The following is a 21,225-nucleotide window of genomic DNA, read 5'->3' on the forward strand; positions in this document are numbered from 1 at the left end:
GGGACAAGAGCACAAGGTATGCTCAGGAAGGCTCTATATGGGTTGAAGCAAGCACCTTGTGCGTGGTATTAGAAGGTACATAAGTTTTTGCTGTTCCAGGGCTTCGTTAACAATCATACAGAGCCAAATCTGTATGTTCTGTAGCAAAAATTAGAATTGGTCATGTTGGTACTATATGTGGATGACATCATCACTAGCAGTGATTTGCCAGCAAATTACAACAGTGTAGTCCGCTTTATGTCACAACTTTGACATGACAGATTTGGGCCTATTGCACTATTGTCTTGGCATTGAGTTTTGGCAGACCCATGATGGGATTTCTATGTCACAGACAAAGTATTTGAAGGGGTTGTTGCAGAAATTGAGAATGGATAGCTTGTGGCTACTCCATTGGAAAAGGGACTCAAGCTGAGTAAGCATGATATTGCTGAAAAGTTTAATGGCACTTTGTACAGGCAGTTGGTTGGTAGTTTGATATATCTATGCTCCACACGGCCTGATATTCCCTATGCCACAGGGCTTTTGAGCCAGCTCATGCATTGTCCCACGATCACACATTGGAATGCAGCAAAAAGGGTCTTAGATATGTCCATGGCACTCTCTCTCTTGGCTTGCATTATGCTTCAGATTGTGATCTAGAGCTGAGTTGTTTCACCGACTCAGATTAGTCAGGGGACATTGACAACAGACGGTCCACTACTGGCTATTGCTTCTCATTGGGTTCAGCCTTTATCTCATGGCTCAGTAAGAAGCAAGAGTGAGTCTCTCTTTCCTCTAGTGAAGCAGAGTACAAAGCTGCAAATTCAGCCTCTACAGAGTTAATGTGGTTAAGGAAGCTTTTGCATGACTTGCACCATGCACAGCATGGCGAAGCAAGCTCTATTTTCTGTGATAGCCTAAGCTGCATTGCCATAGCCAACAATCCTGTCTTTCATGCTCGCATGAAACACATTGAAAATCATTATCATTATGTACGGGATTGTATTTTTGATGGCTTCATTGATGCCATCTATTGTCCATCTGAGGACAATGTGGCGGATATCTTTACCAAAGCCCTGTTAATAGATCTTTTCTGACGACATCGACATGGCTTGGGGATCAAAGACATTCTCACAATGTCAAGGGGGGTTGTGAAGTGATTCACAATGACATTGTTTTCATGTACTCCCATAGGTTGCATATCCATTTGGATGAATTTGTGCAACCATGGTACTTTAGGTACTGCAGGGTACACTTGAGATGTTTCCAGGGTACTTTCAGCAATATCTTTGAGGGAGGATTTGTAAGAGATTACAAAGATATGGTGTTGTAGGCATAAAGTCAACCCTGTGGTTGACCAGTAGTACTTGGGTACTATATATACCAAGTACTTGTATTATTTCATTTGAACATTTCTATTGGAGCTTTCTTGTGTGTGCACTCTTGCTCACTTGTGTTCACAACTTGTCTCCACTTTGTTCCTACACCATCAACTATTCCTTCCGCTCCAAATGCCTCGCCAACAGCCAATCCTTTAGTCATCCCCGAAGCCTCTTCATTGACCTATAAGAAGATCGTACAACCCACTGCAAATCAGTCGTACAGCCTGTACGGCTTGCCTGCCGTACGACCATACCTGCACCGTACGTCTGCTGTACGTTTTGTCATGCTTGCCTGCCGTTCGTACTGATGAGCCGTACTGTCATGACTGCTGCATGAAGGAGCTGATCTACATCGACATGTGCTACTGATACTCACGTTGCATATGCTGCCCATTATCTTCCTCAAGATGTTGCGCACCATTATCTCTAGTTCTGCCCTGACATATCCTTTGAAGCTGCATCGCTTATCTACAGCTGTTCATCGCCTATCTCTTGGGCTGATCTCCTGAGTACAGGTAGCGAGGTAGGCAAAGTTTTCTACGTGGCTACTTTGCGTTTGCATTCTGCCCACGCTTTCCTCTGCAAACTACCCAGTTCGTGATTACCCAATTACAAGATGAGCTGCATGACATCTCCAAATCTGTTGCTCGACATTTTGTTGCACACTATCTCCTGGATATTTTGTGATCGATTACTTCGACACAGAAATTGTTGGAATATGAAGCCAAAGTGAGTCTAAAATGAGTGTTCTAGGTGGTCTAGGTGTCGTTTTATAGTTTAGTGAGTCCTAGACATGCCACGTGTCATATTGGGAGTTATCCCATATACACTATGGCTTTCTAGAGTCTAGTGTCACACTATATAGTATTGTACTTGTCTATTGTCTATCACATCAGTCAACATCAAGCTATGTACATGTGAGTATTTTGGTTATCATTGCCTAGCACTTGTTCTTTTATTTTCTTTCCATTTTGCCTTTCCATTATGCTTTCCATATTTCCATTCCATTCCTAGTTAGCTTGGCATTCTCCTACCGCCATGTCTCTTCAGAAATTTGATGAGTTAGTTGCGTAAAATTTTGGGGCTTTTCTGTTTCTTGTCTTCTCTTTGCATACTTGAAGCCTTTGCTATGTAAATCTTTTGGGGATTCGCAATATCCATGTAAAATCATCATTTATTTGTATTTTGCATTTGGGGATTTTGCTACCTTAAGCAAAATTAACCCTCATTGAGGCTTCTTTCCGACATCTGGTGATTCTCCGACCGGTATTTTGAGAGTCATCATGTGAGTGCTCCATGTAGCTACCCCATGGACTTCACCGACACATATTTTGGGGCATCCATTTCTATTTCTTCATTGACGTCATCATCGACTTACGAGGATGTGCACATATGTGCATTAGCTACTTGGAGGACATCTCTTACTCCTAAGAGATCTATTTTTATTATTCCTACAGCTTGATATATTTTGGGGTCCTTTGCCCTGGGTAGTCCCCCTAAAATGATATGTATTGAGTGTTTGGTTTTCATTGAGTCTAGAGGTCCTCTGCCTTGGATAGTCCTCATAAAAAGATATATTGGATTTCCTTTTTTTTTTTTTTTTTTGGCTTCCTAACATGTCCTGTTATGAAGCCAAGGGGGGATGTATGTGGGAGCCATATGTATTGGCTTTGATAGGTCTATTTATTTATCAAGCCTGGCTTGAGAGTTCCAGGATGTTGGTGCATTGGTCTCCTAGACCTCTGAGTTGGTCATGCATCCATGCATGATGAGCCTCTGAGCCATGCTAGATGAGATTCCTATGTTATGCTCACTAGCCTCTGAGCCATGCTCACTTGCCTCTGAGATTGTGTGGGAACCATGTCTAGTTCTATACCGGCATGCAGAGTTTTGATGACCGTCATTGTCATGTTCTGTTCTTGGTTCCATTCCAGTAGTCTCTCACCTTGCGGGGTGTTGGAATATGAAGCCAAAGTGAGTCAAAAATGAGTGTACTAGGTGTCGAGGGGGTGTTTTATAGTCTAGTGAGTCCTAGACATTCCACGTGTCATATTGGGAGTTATCCCATATACACTATGGCTTTCTAGAGTCTAGTGTCACACTATATAGTGTTGTACTTGTCTTGAGTCTTCACACATTTGTCAACATCAAGCTATCTATTAATGTGAGTACTTTGGTTATCATTGCTTTGCACTTGTCTCTTCATTTACAGCTTTTCCATTTCCTTTCCATTCTGTTCCTGTGCCATCAGATCCATCCAAGGCCTCTGTGCATCTGGCTCTCCAAATGTGCCACGCTGAAACACTTTTCAGAATCTCCCAAGAGGAATCCACAGAAGCATGTACTGCTCTGAAGGGTGAGGCTAGAATATCATCATTTTTGAAAGGGAAATCCAAGCAACTGAGGGTTGTATGGGTATCTGGTGATGCCTTTTGGATTAACAAATGCCCCGGCTACCTTTAACAAGATGATGGATCACATCTTCCGTCCATATAGACACTTCACGGATACATTCTTCGATCTTTGAAATAAAAAACCTTCGGGTGTTCCAGCCTGACAACTTGTCATGGACTCTAGTGTGTGTGTGAGAGAGAGAGAGAGGAGGAAGATAATCATGAAATCGTCGTCTGACTTTCATGGTAGAAATGAGTCGTCAATTATGCCAGAGAATTGCCTAAAAGTTTGCAGTTGCCATCTTGAAAGCTTGGGCCAGCTTCAAGAGTACTCTTTACCTCTTGGGAAGAGATTGATAGGGCAACAATCATTTGGAATGACAACGTACTTGATGAGTATGCCGGACCTTTGGTTTTTCTTCTTACCTGCAGTGGTCTAGATGGGAGAGATGTCCTGGTTTCTCGGTAGGCTTCTGGAAAGATTTCAAAAGACTTCTAGACGATCGACAATTCCAATTAGTAAGCCACCTTAGAGGAAGTGCAGGGAGGATTCAACATATACATGCAGTTATATACCCATGGATTGGATCCACCCAGGTGTCAGATACCATTCTCCTGCTACTTAGCTAGGAGCCTTCATAAGATCAGGATTCCAACTCTTTAGGTCAAGAATTTCATGCTCAGATAGGGATGCCTTGGTCTTTGATCTTCAATCTGGGGGCAGGTTGTGAAGATCCTCGGTGGATATACTTATGTAATTTTTCTTTCATCCTGTCAAGGTTATCTGTCATGTGGAGCAGAGTTTCTTGGATTCAAGTTGGTATCTAAACCCCAATCCAGATCACATTGTCTTGGGCTCTTGGAGACTTTGGATTTATGGAGGGGCCCAATTTAATTTAATTTTTATTTTTTCAAAGAAAGGAACCTTGTATTAAAGCTTGAAAGACTTCATACAAGACAGCAGCCCTGAAGGTGCTGAGTATGGAAAAAACCTGGAAAAGGTTGAAAGAAAAACCGGGCTGTTCCAGAGAAACCCAGCTCACGGCCTAGGGGATCTCTGGTACTGGGGCTAATAGCCAGGTGGGGGGACTATACAACCAGCGAATCCCTCGTGGAGTGAAAATGTAAAAAACTCCTGTAGGCCAAGCCTTGCAGAATCGAGCACGCCTCGGTACAGTCGCCCTAGAGCCTGGGGTCCCACGCTTCCAGGTGGAGCGTAGGGTGTACATGATATTATGCTAGATGGTGGCGACCAAGGTAGCCAAGGGTGGAACCGGATGCTCACCCATCACCAGACTGCAGCGAACAACCCAAATGTTCCACGTAGTGATACTGGCTACGACCTCCCATACGCTGTCCTCCGGAGGAGGAGGAGGAGCCAGGCTATCAAGAGGGAGGAGGGGTCCCAATTAAGTATTTGTAGTGGAATTTTGAGGAATAGGAATGGATTGATGCAGGGAATCGAGATGGTGACCGATGCCAAAAAATTTCAGCTCATCCTGAGAGGTTGAGGCCAACCAAAGCACCTCATTGGGAGAACTTTCACATTTTTGCACTAGAGTACCTCTATTAATGTTTGAAACTATCATTGGATCTTATGGTGCCTCAATAAATAGCCTCAGAAGACGATAGTGATAACTGAAGTCATGCAGCATTGTCTAGTAGAAGTCTAATGCTCCAAGAATCTTTGTGACGGCCTCTAGTCAACTACGGTGGTTCCAAATTTGATCCTTGATCACTTAAGTCATGAAGCATTGTCCATAAAAAGGCTAATGCCCAAGAGTCTTTGTGATGGCCTCTAGTAAACGAACATGGTATATTAAAGAAGATGTAAGTCTCCATGGTGGAAAAAAAGCCAATGATGCACTGTTTTAAATGCTTCAGTTCAAAGTAGATAACCGTCTTCTTGACTCACCCTCTCTGCGAATGGATCCTAAACCTGCTTATGCAATTTAACCTTCTAAAGCTTATTTTTTCCATGAGAAAAAGAACTCTCTCCAATCAAAATTTTCCTGAGCCTTTTCTTGGAGATGATAAAAAATACTCTCCAAATATGAGGGATATGAACTTTAAAAGGCTCTGGGTTATAACCTCCTTACATGGCTCAAAGTGATTGCAAAATCTTTGGCCTGCAATATGCAGGACCTGAGTGGACAAAAGTGAATGGCCTGCCTCTAGAAAAATGTTGCCCTTACAGAAGATGTTGGGGGGCTCCTCATATTTGCAAAAACTCTTCACATGATTGGGAATTTTGTTGGCTATTCGAATATTTGATGCAGTTTTTTGTTTCTTTTGTGACTACAAACTGTATACAATAATTTTTAGTGACCAGTGCAATCTGTATTAGTATTTGTTTTGAAATAGTTCTTGCCTTGATAGCTCTCTCCCGAATCACGACTCGTTCTCTTGAATTCCAGCTCAATGATGAAGGTGCTGGTGAAGAAATGGATGAGAGCGAGGGAATTTCCACCTTCCAAGATTGGATTCTACCGGCGAAAGAATTCAGTGGTCTTTGGGACAGGTCTGTAGCGAATTCCTTTCCCTCAAGCCTTAGGATTTTCGCCAAACTCTGTCAATGTACCATCCTTCCAAGTTTTCTGTGTGACTGCTTGTATATTGTGGCAGTTTGATATTTGAAACAGGTTTGAAACAGAGGTTGTTACGGTATGCAGAGGTTGCTTTGCTGTTTGCTGATAGATCTGTGGATCCTCACCTCATAGCTTGGAATCGGTACAATATTCTTACTTAAGTTTGTTCTATTTTACCTTGTTTGAGAGCACACATTTTTTGTATGCCAATTGTTCTGGCCATACAGCTTACATGGTCGACTATAACTGTGAGGTTTACTACACTAATGCTTGTATTCATGATCAGCTTGACATGCTCCTCCTATGGTTCTCTTGCTCACCCCCCTTTCTGCCTCCTTTCCTGCGTTTTTCTGCGGACTTTTCTTCTCTCTTTCATCCGTTCTTCTCCCCTTCTCTCTCTTTGTTGCCATCCTCTCCTGGTTTTCAAAAGCCTTGTGTGGAGCCATCGAATCTTCTATTCCCCCTCTGTTTGTGCTTGTCCTCAGCCCACCTGTGGCCTATAGCTGCACCTATGGCTGTAGGACTCTTCCAATCTCATCCGCTTCATATTGGGGCCTTTGGACCAGAGGCAGCCCAATTCTGCTGGTATTCCCCCCAGTCATGAATTGGAAACGTGAGTTCTCTTTCACCCTTTGGTTCGCAGTTTTCAAAAGGCTGCAGATTTAGCAGAAAGGCAGCCCAGTCCTCTTTCTTCCTCACCCAGTTCACCCAGTCACCGTCCAGTTTCCGGACTCCACACTTTCATGCCACAGTCACCACAGTTTCAGCATGGACATGGGTGGCTGATACACCAGAGGCCCATGAGACCTTGCTCATGGAGATACATAGTTTCCATGAGCGTGAGATGGAGTTGACTTGCTTCACATGGGAGCAGGTCCGCTTCAGAGCTGCATCATATAGGAGTAGGCTAGGGCCATTCGGGAGCAGGCAGATCTTATTCAGGGACTCAGACATGATATCATGCAGCTCCGATAGGAGGTCACAGCCATACACACTGTCCCAGGGAGTACCCCGGTGGTCGAGGCACAGATTGCGAGCATGCAATCTGCTATTAGTATTTTGGATGAGCATGGCAGACCACTTGGAGCTTCTCTTTACATGCAGTGGCCCAGATGGGAGAGGGGCCCTGCATCTACTGTGGGAGCATGGAAAGCCTTCAGGAGGCTTCCTACAGACCAACAGGCCCAGGTGGTTCATAATCTCAGAGGGAGTGCAGGGAGAGTTCAACAGATTGATGCAGCCTTGCCCTTGGATTGGGTGGACACAGATGACATGCCTATTACTTGTTCCACTTGGATGGGGGCATTTTCCAGATTGGGCATTCTTTTGCAGGTGATTAGGATGCCCTAGTCTTTGATGTTTCTTCGGGGGGCAGGCTGTCCAAGTCCACAGACGATATATTGTTGGAGGTACCGTTTCAGCCAATCAGGATAGTGGGCTTCATGGAGGATGGCTCTCTTTCACAGTGGTAGTTGGATCTTGACCCGCTACTCATTGCCCTGGGCTCATGGAGGCCCCTTCTTTCGTTACACGGTCAGTAATGCCAGGAAATTACAGCTCAGCTGTAGGGGTTGGAGGTCCACCAGAGCTCCTCATTGGAGAATTTTCAAATTTCTGCAGACTTGCAGAAAATTTTTTGGCAGAGGCTCTAGAAATCCCATCGGAATAGAAAAATCACTCTCTTCTTTTGGCTTTCAATTCATGGTGGGATAGCAGTGAACCATTGGAGATTTAGGTTCGGGGCTGACCCTACTTGCCCTCGTTGCCTTTCTGCTTCGGAGACAGTACAGCACTGCCTTTGGGATTGTAGACAGGCGAGAATCATATGGAAGGGGATTGCAAGACTTTTCAGCACTTTTGTTCGCCTCCCCTTCTATATGACTTGGGGATCAGTGGCTTGGCTCACTCTTTTAAGGCCCGAAGTTTTCTTTGAGAGACATGACTCGTCTTGGGCTCTTCACATCCGACAACACCTTGTGGAGTCGTGCTTTCTCTTTAGAGGATGTTCTGGCCACTCTCTTCTTGTGGAGTCGTGCTTCCTCTTTAGAGGATGTTCCGGCCACTCTCTTCAGGGCTGCTCATTCCTCGGTTGACTCTCCATGGGAGGTTTTAGCTAGCATTGCAGCATGGCACATTTGGAGAGCCAGATGCACTGAGGCTATGGAGGGTTCTCAGGTTCACCCTTCTCAGACCTTGGCCAGTGCTTGGATAGATACGGTACACACTCTGATGGCCATATGGGCGATCATGGAGGGATCCTCTCGAGCAGCCTCCTCCAGGAGAGTTATTTTTGTCAGGGATTGGAGAGACTCTCCCTTCCTTGCTCAGCAGACTTCTACAGGGTTGAGTTGGCATTTTAAGCCTCAGCCTTGGTTTCTTTCTACCTCATTCTTCTGAGGTGTTTTTTATTACATGCTTAGCATGTTGTATTTCCCCACAGAGCTTGCTCTAGCGAGTTTCTTTCTTACTTAATAGAAGTCTCGTTTTTGCTAAACTGATAGAGGGAGAGAGTACATGTCACATGCATTCTAGGGATTTTTGAAGCAGCATGGGATTAAACATCACTTGACATGCCCTTACACACCACAGCAGAATCCACTCCCTGAGAGGAAGAATCGTACTCTCATGGAAATGGCGAGATGCATGTTGAAATTCAAGAGAGTCTCAAAGGCTTTTTGGGGAGAAGCAGTTGTGACAGCCCTTTACATTCGGAACAGATACCTTACCAAAGCTTTGGTTAATGTGACTCCATTTGAGGCTTTGTATGGCTTTAAGCCAAAGGTTAGTCATTTCAGAGTTTTTGGCTCAGTGGCATATGCTTTGGTTCCAGATGCACATCGGACAAATCTTAATTACAAGAGTGTCAAATGCATTTTCGTGGAGTATAGCACTGAAAGCAGGGGATTTAGGCTTTATAATCCCGCTACCAGGAAGGTAATAATCAGCAGAGATGTTCTCGTTGCTGAGAATGACTGCATGAACCCGATAGTACAGACTTGCCACCATACGATGACACCTCTTTGGACATCATCCAGTTTGAGGATGATGAGATGGAGTCTCTTGATGCTTCCCCTTCTACTTCTCATAGTTCAGATGGCTTGCCACATGTGGCTACTCCATTGGAAAAGGGACTCAAGCTGAGTAAGCATGATACTGCTGAAAAGTTTGATGGCACTTTGTACAGACAGTTGGTTGGTAGTTTGATATATCTATGCTCCACACGGCCTGATATTGCCTACACCACAGGGATTTTTAGCCAGTTCATACATTGTCCCACAATCACACATTGGGATGCAGCAAAGAGGGTTCTCAGATATGTCCATGGCACTCTCTCTCTTGGCTTGCATTATGTTTCAGATTGTGATCTAAAGCTGAGTGGTTTCACCGACTCAGATTGGTCAGGGGACATTGACGACAGACGGTCCACTACTGGCTATTGCTTTTCATTGGGTTCAGCCTGTAGCCATATCTTTGAGGGGGGATTTGTAAGAGATTACAAAGATATGGTGTTGTAGGCATAAAGTCAACCCTATGGTTGACCAGTAGTACTTGGGTACAATATATACCAAGTACTTGTATTGTTTCATTTGAACATTTCTATTGGAGCTTTCTTGTGTGTGCACTCTTGCTCACTTGTGTTCACAACCTATCTACACTTTGTTCCTACATTTCACACTCAGTCACAGTCACTCTGTTTTCTTGGTCGAAGAAGAGACTGCATATGCCTATCGATGCACGGATTGACCGGTTCTATGTTGACGATTGCGCCTTGGATAGAGGAGGTTCAGTTTGCATTGCCCCTCAGGTTTCTATTTCGGATCACTTTCCGATGGTGCTGATGATTTCTGAGCCGCACTTGAGAGGTTGATTTGTTAGTATTAGGATTCCTGATGCCCTTTATGCAGAGGAGGACCTCACAGAGCTCTTGGTTTCTCACTTGCAAGGTGCAGTGCCTTCCTCATCATATTTGGCACGTTCTCTCTCTAATATTAGTGACTTTTACCATCTGGTTGCGAGTACCAAGAGGTGTGAGATTCTTAAACGAAAGATTGGCGTTCGCCAAAATTGACAGCCTTTGCAGAGGGAAGAGCAAAAGAGGCCACACCGATGCTTGGATTCAGGAGCACCTTGCTGCAGCAAGGGCTCACCAGTAGATTTTGTTAGATCAAAGAGCAGAGTATGCCTTTCATGCATGAGAGTCCTTCTGGATCCAGATGGGAAGTAGGATCAATAAGCGATTCTTCTCTACTCATGGCCCCAGACATAGTAGGGAGAGTGTTTCTCAACTCATTGACTCAGATGGAGTTGTACAATCAGATCTAGATGCCTTCATGCACGTAGCTACAGATTTCTATGCCTCCCTTGTCTCAGCAGATCCTGGTAGCAAGGCCACTGATGATGCCAGGCAGGTCATATGGCAGTGTATTCCTTGGTTGGTGAAACCTGATATGAGGCTCTCTCTGGATGCACCTTCACCAACATAGAGTTTAAGTCTGCACTTCTTACCCTTCATAAGGGGAAGTGCCCAGGTCCAGATGGACTTACATCCTCTTTTTTCCTAACCTTTTGGGATACGATTGGGGATAACATTACCTCAGCCCTGCAAGGTGTTTAGGACTCCGTGACTCACTTACAGAGGGTCTCATATATCTAATCCCAAAAGGAGGGTGCATAAATGTAGTGTCGCGGTGGAGACCTATCACTTGATTGGGCACTTCCTATTAAATCCTGGCAAAAGCAATCAGCTTGTGTTTGCATTCCATACAGATCTTATTCATGATACGCAGACGGGGATTTGTTCATGACAGAAGCATTTGCTATAACATATTTTCTTTTTGGGAAGCTTCAGAGTGGGCCATGCACAATGGACAAAAGATAGCCATTCTTCTCCCGAACTTTGAAAAAGCATATGACATGGTAGATTGGGATTTCTTGGAGGGCACCCTTCATCATTTTGGGTTTTCAAATGCATCGATCAGAGGGGTTTCAGCTTTGTACAGATCAGCCCACAGCTAGGTACTTATAGGATGGGTCAGGGGGGGAGATAGATTTCAGATTTTCATATCAGTTCGTCACAGATACCCTCTTGCCCCTCTTCTTTTTCTTTTTGTGGCTGAGGCTATGAACATATTTCTCAGATCTTGAGCTGACATTCTTACCACTCAGACAGGAAGAGGACCTCGTCGATTGCGAGCTACCAGATGACACTACTATTTTCTTGGAGGCCTCCCCTCAGACTCTCAATTCTTTCACGAGATCCTGTTATCTGTTAAGCACAGACGTTGTATTTATTTCTTACACTTACCCCCATCTTGGTTGAGAGAAGTGGAGGGGGACTTTCCCCTTGAGGATACTCCAGCACATACAGGACTAAGAACGGGTGAGCCAAGTACCTCAACATCCCAACGCATTGCCCCTGTTGATGAGGCACGGAACTGGCGGTACCTCAACATTGGGATTGAGGACCGACCCCGGCATTTGAAGGTAGCCACTTGGGTCTGGAAACATGACTATATTCTAGCTACTGCAGTGACAGATCTTTTTAAAGAATTTGTGGATGTCTTTGCCTGGTCCTACAAGGATCTGAAGGGGGTGCCTGCTGATTTCATGGAGCATTGCATCGACTTACACCTGGATGCAGACCCTGTGATTAAAGGTCCATACTGCATGAATCCCAACTATGGCAAGGTAGTTCAAACAGATATACAAAAAATGGAGCAAGCAGGATTAATCTACCCAGTGGGATTACTTAGATTGGGTCAGCGGAATTGTCACCGTACCCAAAAGAGAGACTGGCAAACTCAGAATGTGTTGACTATCGGACTTTGAATGCTGCAACACGATGTGATAGGTTTCCCATTCCCTTCATAGATAGAGTATTGGAGATAGTGGCAGGACATGCTTTATACTCATTCATGGATGGATATAGCGGGTACAACCAAGTCCACATGAAAGAACAAGATCATCCCAAGACTACCTTTGTCACTCAATGAGGAACATACGCCTACTGAATGATGCCCTTTGGATTATGTAATGCCCCCGCAACATTTCAACGACTTGTAACCAAACTCTTTCAGGAGAATATCGGCAAGTTGCTTGAGGTATTTCTAGATGACTTCTTTTTTTTAAATGGTAAAACCGCCTCCCATCTTGATCCGGCCATACAAAATGATCATCTACATAAGTCGAGATGGGTCTTTGATAAGTGCAGAGAAGTGCGCTTGTGTTTGAACCCTGACAAATGCTTCTTTCTCGCTTTCTGAGGTGTTCTCCTTGGTCATATTGTTTCCGCTGAGGGCATGACTACTGACCCCGCCAAGGTAGAGGTGATCATCTCATTGCCTATCCCTCGTACATTTAAAGAGGTGAAGTCTTTATTAGAGCATGTAGGCTATTACCGAAGGTTCATACGTTTCTATGCCGACATTGCTGTTGCACTAACAGAACTCCTACATCAAGACCGATCTTTTGTTTGGGCCACCCCACAACAACTAGCCTTTGATGATCTAAAGCATCCCCTCGTGAAGGCCCCCATCCTCAGGCAGCCAAATTGGGATGTCATTTTTCATGTCCATGTGGATGCTAGTGGGTGGGCAGTAGGTGCTATACTAGCTCAACCTAACTAGGATAAGATTGATTTGCCCATCTACTTCGCCAGCCGATAACTCAATGGAGCAAAACGCAATTACAGTACTATAGAAAGGGAGGGTCTCGGCATGGTTTATGCCATGACCAAGTATCGTCACTACCTCTTGGGTGGGCAACAAGTTTGTGATCATCACTGATCATCAAGCTCTTAAGGGGCAACAAGTTTGTGATCATCACTGATCATCAAGCTCTTAAGTATTTTTTGAATAAGCCTACTCTTGGTGGCCGGTTAAGCGGATGGATTCTTCTTTTTCAAGGATTTGAATTCGACATTGTGGTAAGGGCTGGCAGACTGCATCAACCTGCAGACCACTTGTCTAGGTTACATTCTAGGGAACCAGCCAGTGGTATCACAGATGAATTACCCGATGCGGGCTTTTTCGGGGTGACGGCACTACCCGATGAATGCCTGTTTGCGGTGGACTGCTTCCCACCATGGTATGCCAACATAGTACACCTGTTGTCTACAGGTGGCTTTCCTCCAAGAATCCAACAGAGAAACGCAAGAGGATCCTGGGCCCGAACCACTTGCAAAACAGTCCATTGACTGTGTGGGCATGCTGGAGATGACAAAGGAGCTGAAGTGAGCTGCTTGGAGCTGAATGAAGCTGTCGGGAGTACTTTTGAGCACAATACATGTGTAGGGAAGAGCCTAGAGAAGTATGGAGACGCCTGGAGCTGTTGAAACACACTCGGGAGAGGCTGGAGCTAAAAAGAGTCCAGATCTGAGCAAAACCACCAAAACACAGCCGAAAACTACTCGAAATCACCTTTCGATAAGTTGTACGGATTCCCAGCACTATCACGCAACTGTACGGATAGATACGTACGGACAAAAAAAAATTGCCTGAAATGGTGCTGGACAGGTTTGTTTATATGCGGGTAGCTCAGAAATTTTGAAAAACGTCAAAATTGGAGCTCAAAAGGTTTAAAAACAGCCGCTGAACTGTGGGAGATACCTCAAACGAAAGCTAGAGAGCTGAATGTGAGAACCAAGAACGCGCACTGGATCACCAAGCTTGCGGGAGTCTGGAAGCAAGCGCAGGAATGGGCTCTAGAGACGGAAGCGCTTTGATACCAAATGTAGGAACAAAGTGGAGACAGGTTGTGAACACAAGTGAGCAAGAGTGCACACACAAGAAAGCTCCAATAGAAATGTTCAAATGAAACGATACAAGTACTTGGTATATATAGTACCCGAGTACTACTAGTCAACCATAGGGTTGACTTTATGCCTACAACACCATATCTTTGTAATCTCTTACAGTGCCCTACGAGGTCTCCAGGTAGAGAGGCAAGCATCTAGTCCATGGCCTGTAATCTAGAAGGGTGGAGCCCATGGATGCGAGCAAAGAGCGATGTCAAGCTCTCCTACTCTGTATCTTTTTTGAGCTGCTGCAACTCATCTTTTGAGAAATGTGATGGTCTTCGCGGCCGGTGGAAGCTACTCTGTATCTTTTTTGAACTGCTGCAACTCGTCTTTTGAGAAATGTGATGGTCTTTGCGGCCGGTGGAAGCGGACGAGGATTGGCTAAAGGTAGAGCCATCGTCAATCAAGGTGGATAGGCTGATTCTAACACTGTTGGGCACTGTCCGACCAACAAGCTACTTAGGAAGAGGGTGAAGAGGGTCCAAACTGATGATGGTGAAGGTAAGGGAGGGGATGAAGAGGGAGGGTGACAAGGGAGGGGGGGCTGAGGAGAGGGGGTAGAGGATGGGGGAGAGGGCGGGGGTTGAGGGCGGGGTAGGGGCTGAGAAGCGGGGGGGGGGCTTTCATTTCTTTCTGGGGAAAAAAAAAGTACATAAACCTTCAGCCAACTCATGGATTCGAAATGCACAACACCTGTGCAATGCAATCTACAAGACACTTGTGCAATATGCAAGAAGAGGCAATAAGCTGAGGCAGGTACGTAGGTCAAGGGAGCAATGAGCTGGTACAGGAGTAGGTAGCCGACAATGCGGGATTGTGCGACGGGCAGCAACTATACGGATGGCGGGTGAATGGCGAGCTGCTGACGACGGCGGGCTGTACGGAAACAGCCCTGTGTAGTTGTACGGACTTGTATGGTGAGCTGATGTGGTAGGTGTACGGATGTTGTTGCTAAACCGTACGAAAGTAGTACGAACAGGATGGCAGCCTGTTGTATGGCCGAAATAAGCAAGGAGCTGTTGAATGAGCTCAAGGGAGCGGTGAGCTGAAGAGTAGTCAGCCACCAGCAATGAAACTTGCTTCTCCGCGACAGAAGTGTGACAGGAGCACATGGAATTGCGGGAAGCGGGTGTGATCAGTTTGCACAGCAGGGTCTAGGTGAGAGGCGTTCTTACCATTGAAAGCCGAAAAGTCGTCCAAGAATACCTCCAGAAACCTTCCAATATTCTCTTGGAAGAGTTTGTTGACGAGCCGCTGAAATGTTGACGGGGCATTGCAAAGACCAAAAGGCATCATCTTGTAGGCATACGTTCCCCATTGGGTGATAAAGATGGTCTTCAACTGATCTTGTTCTCGGACCCAAACTTAGTTGTACCCACTGTACCCATCCATGAAGGAGTACAGAGCATGACCAACCAATGTCTCCAGCACCCTATCAGTGAAGGGAAGGGGAAACCTATCTCGCCTTGTTGCGGCATTCAAACTGCGATAGTCCACACAGACCCGAAGCTTGCCCGTCTCCCTTTTGGGCACGATTACAATTCCACTGACCCAATCATAGTAGTCCACGGGATATATTAACCCAGCTTGTTCCATTTTGTGGATGTCAGCTTGGACCGCCTATTAGGATTCATGCGGTAAGGGCCTTTGATCACGGGGTCTGCCTCTGGGTATAGGTCGATGCGGTGCTCCATGGACTCAGCAGGGACGCCTTTTAAATCTTTGTAGGACCAAGGAAATACGTCGACATATTCCTTGAAAAAATCAGTTAAAGCAGCAAGAAGATACTCATGCTCCCAAACCCATCTTGCTACCGTCAAATGTCGTGGATTGTCCTCAGTCCTGATGTTGAGGTACCGCTGATCACGTGCTTGATCTACCGGGGGACACTTCTGGATGTGGGGTGGCTGGTTGCTCCTTCCCCCAACCCTGCATGTGTGGGAGTGTCTTCAAGGGAGAAGTCCCCGCTTACTTCCCTCAACCAAGATGGAGGGAATGATGCTGATGTGGTCTCCGAGGCTGGTTGGAGGTCGGCTTCAGAAAGGTACAGGTCAAGCAAGGTAAGGTCCCTAACATCTTCTTCTTCGGGTGCAAGGTGTGTCTGCTGGGTACTTGAGAAAGCGTTGACTCCAGTGCGTATGTGAACTACTCCCCGTAGGTGCTCTCCTTGCTCTGGGCTCCAGCTATTTTCAACATCAACATCATGCCTAAAAGTGCTGTGTGTCCTGAGTGGCCACACCATTGGTCTCTAGTCGACATTAGTCATGGTGTTAGCAAGCTCGGCTTCTCAATCAGACTGATCTGAATAATCATCCACCCAACTAGTACTCTCCCAGTCATCTGCCTCACTGTCACTGATCTCCATTGTACTATTAGTATCATGAGTATGCTTTGCTGTAGTGATTGTGAAGTGGCCTCCCTGTTGGCTAGTGCTTCCTATGTTGTGTGTCAACATTGGACCTAGCTCTTGTTAGAACATGGAGTCAAGTTGAGTGTGTCCTAGAGTCTTAGGGTGTCCTACAATTGTGTGGGTGTGAATGTGTCTAGTAGGTGAACAATTAGTGCCACCTCCTAGAGTTAAGTAAGTTAGGTGTATGAGGTGGATCTCTAGTGACCTCACCTATGATGTCAAAGAGAAGGTTGCCGTGCCTATAAAAGAGGCACTTGTACTTGCTATCACATTAATCCAATGATATCAATTTGTTGTGTCACGAGGACGTGAAAAGTGATGTAAAGTATCTTCGTAACTCAACCTATGCTTAACCCAAGGTTAACCATGGTTAAGTGTTGTAATGGTTTGGCCGTGAGGGACTGGCTAGAGGAAGTGCACACTTCCTAGAAGTTCCTAAGGGCAAAGTCTAGGTGCACCACTAGGTCCTAGGGGCAAGGCAAAGGCTTTAAAAGAGGGGTCTAAAAGTTGGGCCTAAGGACAACCAACGTTGTCCTTGGTATGGGGGTTAGGACTTGAATGAAGGGGCAAATGGCAAGGAGGAGATGCCATTTGTCATGCATGTGTATGCATGCCCTTCCCCCACCTTCCATCTCTCTCCCCTCACTCTCCCAGAGGTGTTGGACGTTTTCAGTTGTTCTTGTGCAGTTTTTGAGCTGTTTGAGCTGCTTCAAGCATGTTTTGAGCTGTTTTAACTCTGTTTTGACCGTTCCAAGGCTAGTACGCACTTCCAGGAAGTGCCAGAAGTCATTTCTGAACTTTTTGAAAATTTCCGTACGGACTGTACGGACGTCCGTACAGACGTGTTCAACTACCTCAGCAGGTGCTTGGGGTTGTCTTTTGCTGTGCTGGACCTTTGTGCACATGTTTTTGGCTGCGTGGTGGCTTCTGGAGCTGTTTTGGAGCTGTTTTGGACCAGTGCAGGCTGCAGGAGGAACTTTCCCTGCTACTTTTGGCACCCTCTCTTAGGAGGACTCAGGCACAGATCGCGAGGCAGCAATCATTTTGGGGCAGATCTGTGGACCATCTTTCCTCTACAGCTCTTTCTTGTTCACCCTCCGCTCTCTACCTCTTCTCCTGATTGCTGGAAGACACCTGCACCCTGCGGGGAGCTTGGACAGAGGATAGGTGCGAGGAAGGATCTCGCCCCTCTGCCACAGACAGTGGGAGTTGGTTCCAGGTTCGGTTTTTTTCCTTGTTCTTTCTTGCTTTGCAGATTTTTGTAGTGCATGCGTGTTGTGTGCAGTCCTTTCAGGACTCCAACAGGTTCTAGGAAGCACCCAAAGGCAAGGGTGATCCTGTGGAAGGCCTAAGGACAGTGTGGATGCATGTGATAGCCTTGAGGCTGCCTTGAGCTCAGTTTGCTAGTTGTGTCAGATCAGAAGTGAATGCCTGAGTATGCCTTGCTAGTGGGAATTCTAGTGGTGCACTGGGATTAGATGCCTTGAAGACAAGTAGAGGATTTGGAGAGAGGAACAGTGCAGGGTTGAACCCTTGTTGTAAAGCATTTCCATTCAGAAGCATTAAATAAATACCATAAGGGGCGCCAAGGCATTTGTTGCCTCAATCTTGTCTCTATCATGTGATTATCTTCTGCTCTCATGTTCCTTCACGTGGTATCAGAGCCAGCCGGGCTTCCTACACTTCCTACACGTGAGATGCAAGCTAGTTTGCTACTCCAGCCATTGCACAACTATTCTTTCCAGCTTTTCGATTTGCATGCTTAGCTTATCTGGTTCGTTTGAAGCTTTGAGTCCACCATAGCCAGACGCATCTCTATCCAATGATCTACTATCTCGTGGCTTTGCTCCTGATTCTATACCATTGGCACTGCTTCCCGTGTCTCTGGGCTACGAATACTTGTAAATTGGCTATTCAAGAAGGATATACTAGTGCGATTCAAATGCACACAATTTTGAATTCTAAATCGGTGATTCTTTCTGAGGCGGCACAAGGTATTCTGCAAGGCGTAATCTTCTCTTCTCCAGCATCGTTGATTGGGCATGCTACATGGAACACATTGTAGCTTAGTCTAATTAGCCTACGACCTCATCATGACATGTGGCAATGCCACATCATCTATTACATCAATCTACCAAATGAATAGTGTCATGTTAGCATGCCAAATCATGATCAAAATATTTACATGGATACTGCCACAAACACACACATGAACAGTGACACGTGGCATCCATAAGACACACTAGACTAGAAATCACACTAGAACACACTAGAACATACCAAACTGACTCAACTTGGCTTCATATTCTAACACCCCCCCATGAAGGCAAGGCGAGAGACTACTGGAATGGAACCAAGGACAGAACATGATAGTGACAGGACCACTAAACTGTGCAATGTTTGAACTAAACTGACTCAACTTGGCTTCATATTCTAACACCCCCCCATGAAGGCAAGGCGAGAGACTGCTGGAATGGAACTAAGGATAAAACATGACAGTGACGGGACCACTAAACTGTGCAATGTTTGAACTAGACATGGCTCCCATGCCAACTCAGAGGCTGAGGTCTGAGCATGGTTCAGAGGTCGGACTGAGCACTCACATGGCTTTACGTCCCAAACATGACTCAAAAGCCCATGTCTCAGCATGGATGTATGAACAACTCTGAGGTCTAGAAGACCAATGCACCAACATCCTGGAACTCATATGCCAAGCCTGATAACTAGACCTCTCAATGCCAATACATGGCTCCCACAGTACATCCCCCTCTTGATTCCAGGGACTAACCAGGTGTACTGTGGGAGCCATGGATTGGCTTTGGTAGGTCTATTTATCAGGCCTGGCATGTCAGTTCCAGGATGTAGGTGCATTAATCTCCTAGACCTCTGAGTTGGCCACGCATCCATGCATGATGAGCCTCTGGGCCATGTTAGTTGAGCCTTTGAGTCTATATACCATGCTCACTAGCCTCTGAGATAGCATGGGAGCCATGTCTGGTTCTAGACTATCATTGCACAGCTCGATGACCGTCATTGTCATGTTCTTGGTTCCATACCAGTAGTCTCTCACCTTGCCTTCATGGGGGGGTGTTAGAATATGAAGCCAAGTTGAGTCAGTTTGGTGTGTTCTAGTGTGAGTTCTAGTCTTGTGTGTTCTATGGATGCCACGTGTCACATTGGGAGTCATCCATAGGTGTTCATGTGTGTGTGTGTGTGTTCTTATATAGGAGCTGTACTTGACTAGTGTCAAATCAATCAAGTATCAAGCGACAAGCTCTTTGGTCTACATGTGAGTACTTTCATTTATTCATTGCTTAGTTATTTCATTTCTATTTTAATCATCTATCGCAAGGTTTTTTCTGGCCTCTCATTTGACGGCCCCTCTATGATTGGTCTCTGACGATCACCACCTGCACATATATATTGTATCTCCCCCCTCTGCCCCATTTTTGGTGCCCCCCCCTTCTTCTTTTTTGTATCATCTGGAGGTAGACACATAATTTTTGTATCAGGACTAGACACACCGTCCTTCATAACCTCTTTTTTTGTAGAAACGGTTGGCTGGCCCGTTTTGAGACTGCCACCGTTATGCTCATTGTATCAGTTATCTTTAGTCTCATAGACCTTCACGGTCTCCCGAAGACTTTAATAAACGTTCTTTCTTTCTTTCTTTCTTTCTCTCTTTTCTCCACCATGTGCCTTCATGTGGTATCAGAGCCTCCTCTCCTACCTTTCCCCGCTCTACCTAGAGGATGAGAGAAGACCGCAAATGGAAGCTAACCTCTCCTTCAAGGTAGAGCTCCCTTCCCTTAGCCTCACCTTCGAGACGAGTTGGAGATGATCTTCATCGATTGTCATGCCATTTGCTGCTGCCCATTGCCTCGGAATGCTTCTACATCAACTACCCCTTCAGCAGCCTCAATAGCCTTGCCATAAGCTGCCCGTAAAGCCAGCCGTACAGGTCGTACAGGCTGTACAGCCAGCCGTAGGGACTGTATGGACTGATGTGCCGTACAACAAGCTGCTGATCTACAGCACCAGCCCTCCGTAGTTGTCCGTACAGCCATACCAGCCCTCCGGACTGCTCTATCCATACTAGGCAGCCTCGAAATGTGTGCCATTGCTATCCATTTTCTCTTCTCCTCCACATGAGCTAGTGAGCTGAGGTATCCTCATTCTTTTGCTGCTCCATCTCTCTCATGATGACGTCTCTTTCCTCCAACAGTTCAAGGGGGAAGGATTCCTACTTGGCAAACTAAGGTTCAGTTGCTCCTCGGAAAGAAAATGTATGGGATGCTATTGAGGATGACACTCCCACAACGGATCCTCAACAACTCAAGACATGGAAGTAACAGAACTCAAAAGCTATTGCTATCATCGGACTTTGTCTTGATGATACTTTGATTCATCACATTGACTTCAGATCAAAGGCCAAAGAGATATGGGCGCGTCTCGAGAATCTTTTCGGTAACAAAATCACAAACTCCAAGGTTTTCTTGAAGTTGCACTTTTATAATTTGAAAATGGAGGATAGTGATACCTTGAGTGCACATTTAGCAAAAATGCAATCTCTTGCGCAACAACTTTCCAGCTTGAAGTGTTCCCAAGATAACGAGGACAAAATGGCTGTCCTCATGAAGAGTATGGAAGGAGTCACTCGCGTTGAGCATACTCT

The 21,225-nt window shown here is 45.6% G+C and overlaps 1 protein-coding gene across 4 annotated transcripts in view; it reads left to right on the forward strand.

The window, feature by feature from the left end:
- The window catches only part of LOC147883015 (pachytene checkpoint-like protein), an 87,514-nt gene that overhangs the window by 17,242 nt on the left and 49,047 nt on the right, over window positions 1–21,225 (forward strand). For all 4 annotated transcript variants that reach the window (XM_087399759.1, XM_087399761.1, XM_087399762.1 and 1 more), the window contains exons 5-6: window positions 6,172–6,275; window positions 6,380–6,484. In XM_087399759.1, coding sequence (XP_087255885.1) covers window positions 6,172–6,275; window positions 6,380–6,484 — 209 coding nt within the window. The remainder of the gene's footprint in view (window positions 1–6,171; window positions 6,276–6,379; window positions 6,485–21,225) is intronic.

Source organism: Dipteris shenzhenensis, chromosome 28 (genome assembly GCF_047967505.1).
Source record: "Dipteris shenzhenensis isolate YYH24624 ecotype China chromosome 28, Dip_SZ_1.0, whole genome shotgun sequence".
Taxonomy (NCBI): Eukaryota; Viridiplantae; Streptophyta; class Polypodiopsida; order Gleicheniales; family Dipteridaceae; genus Dipteris; species Dipteris shenzhenensis.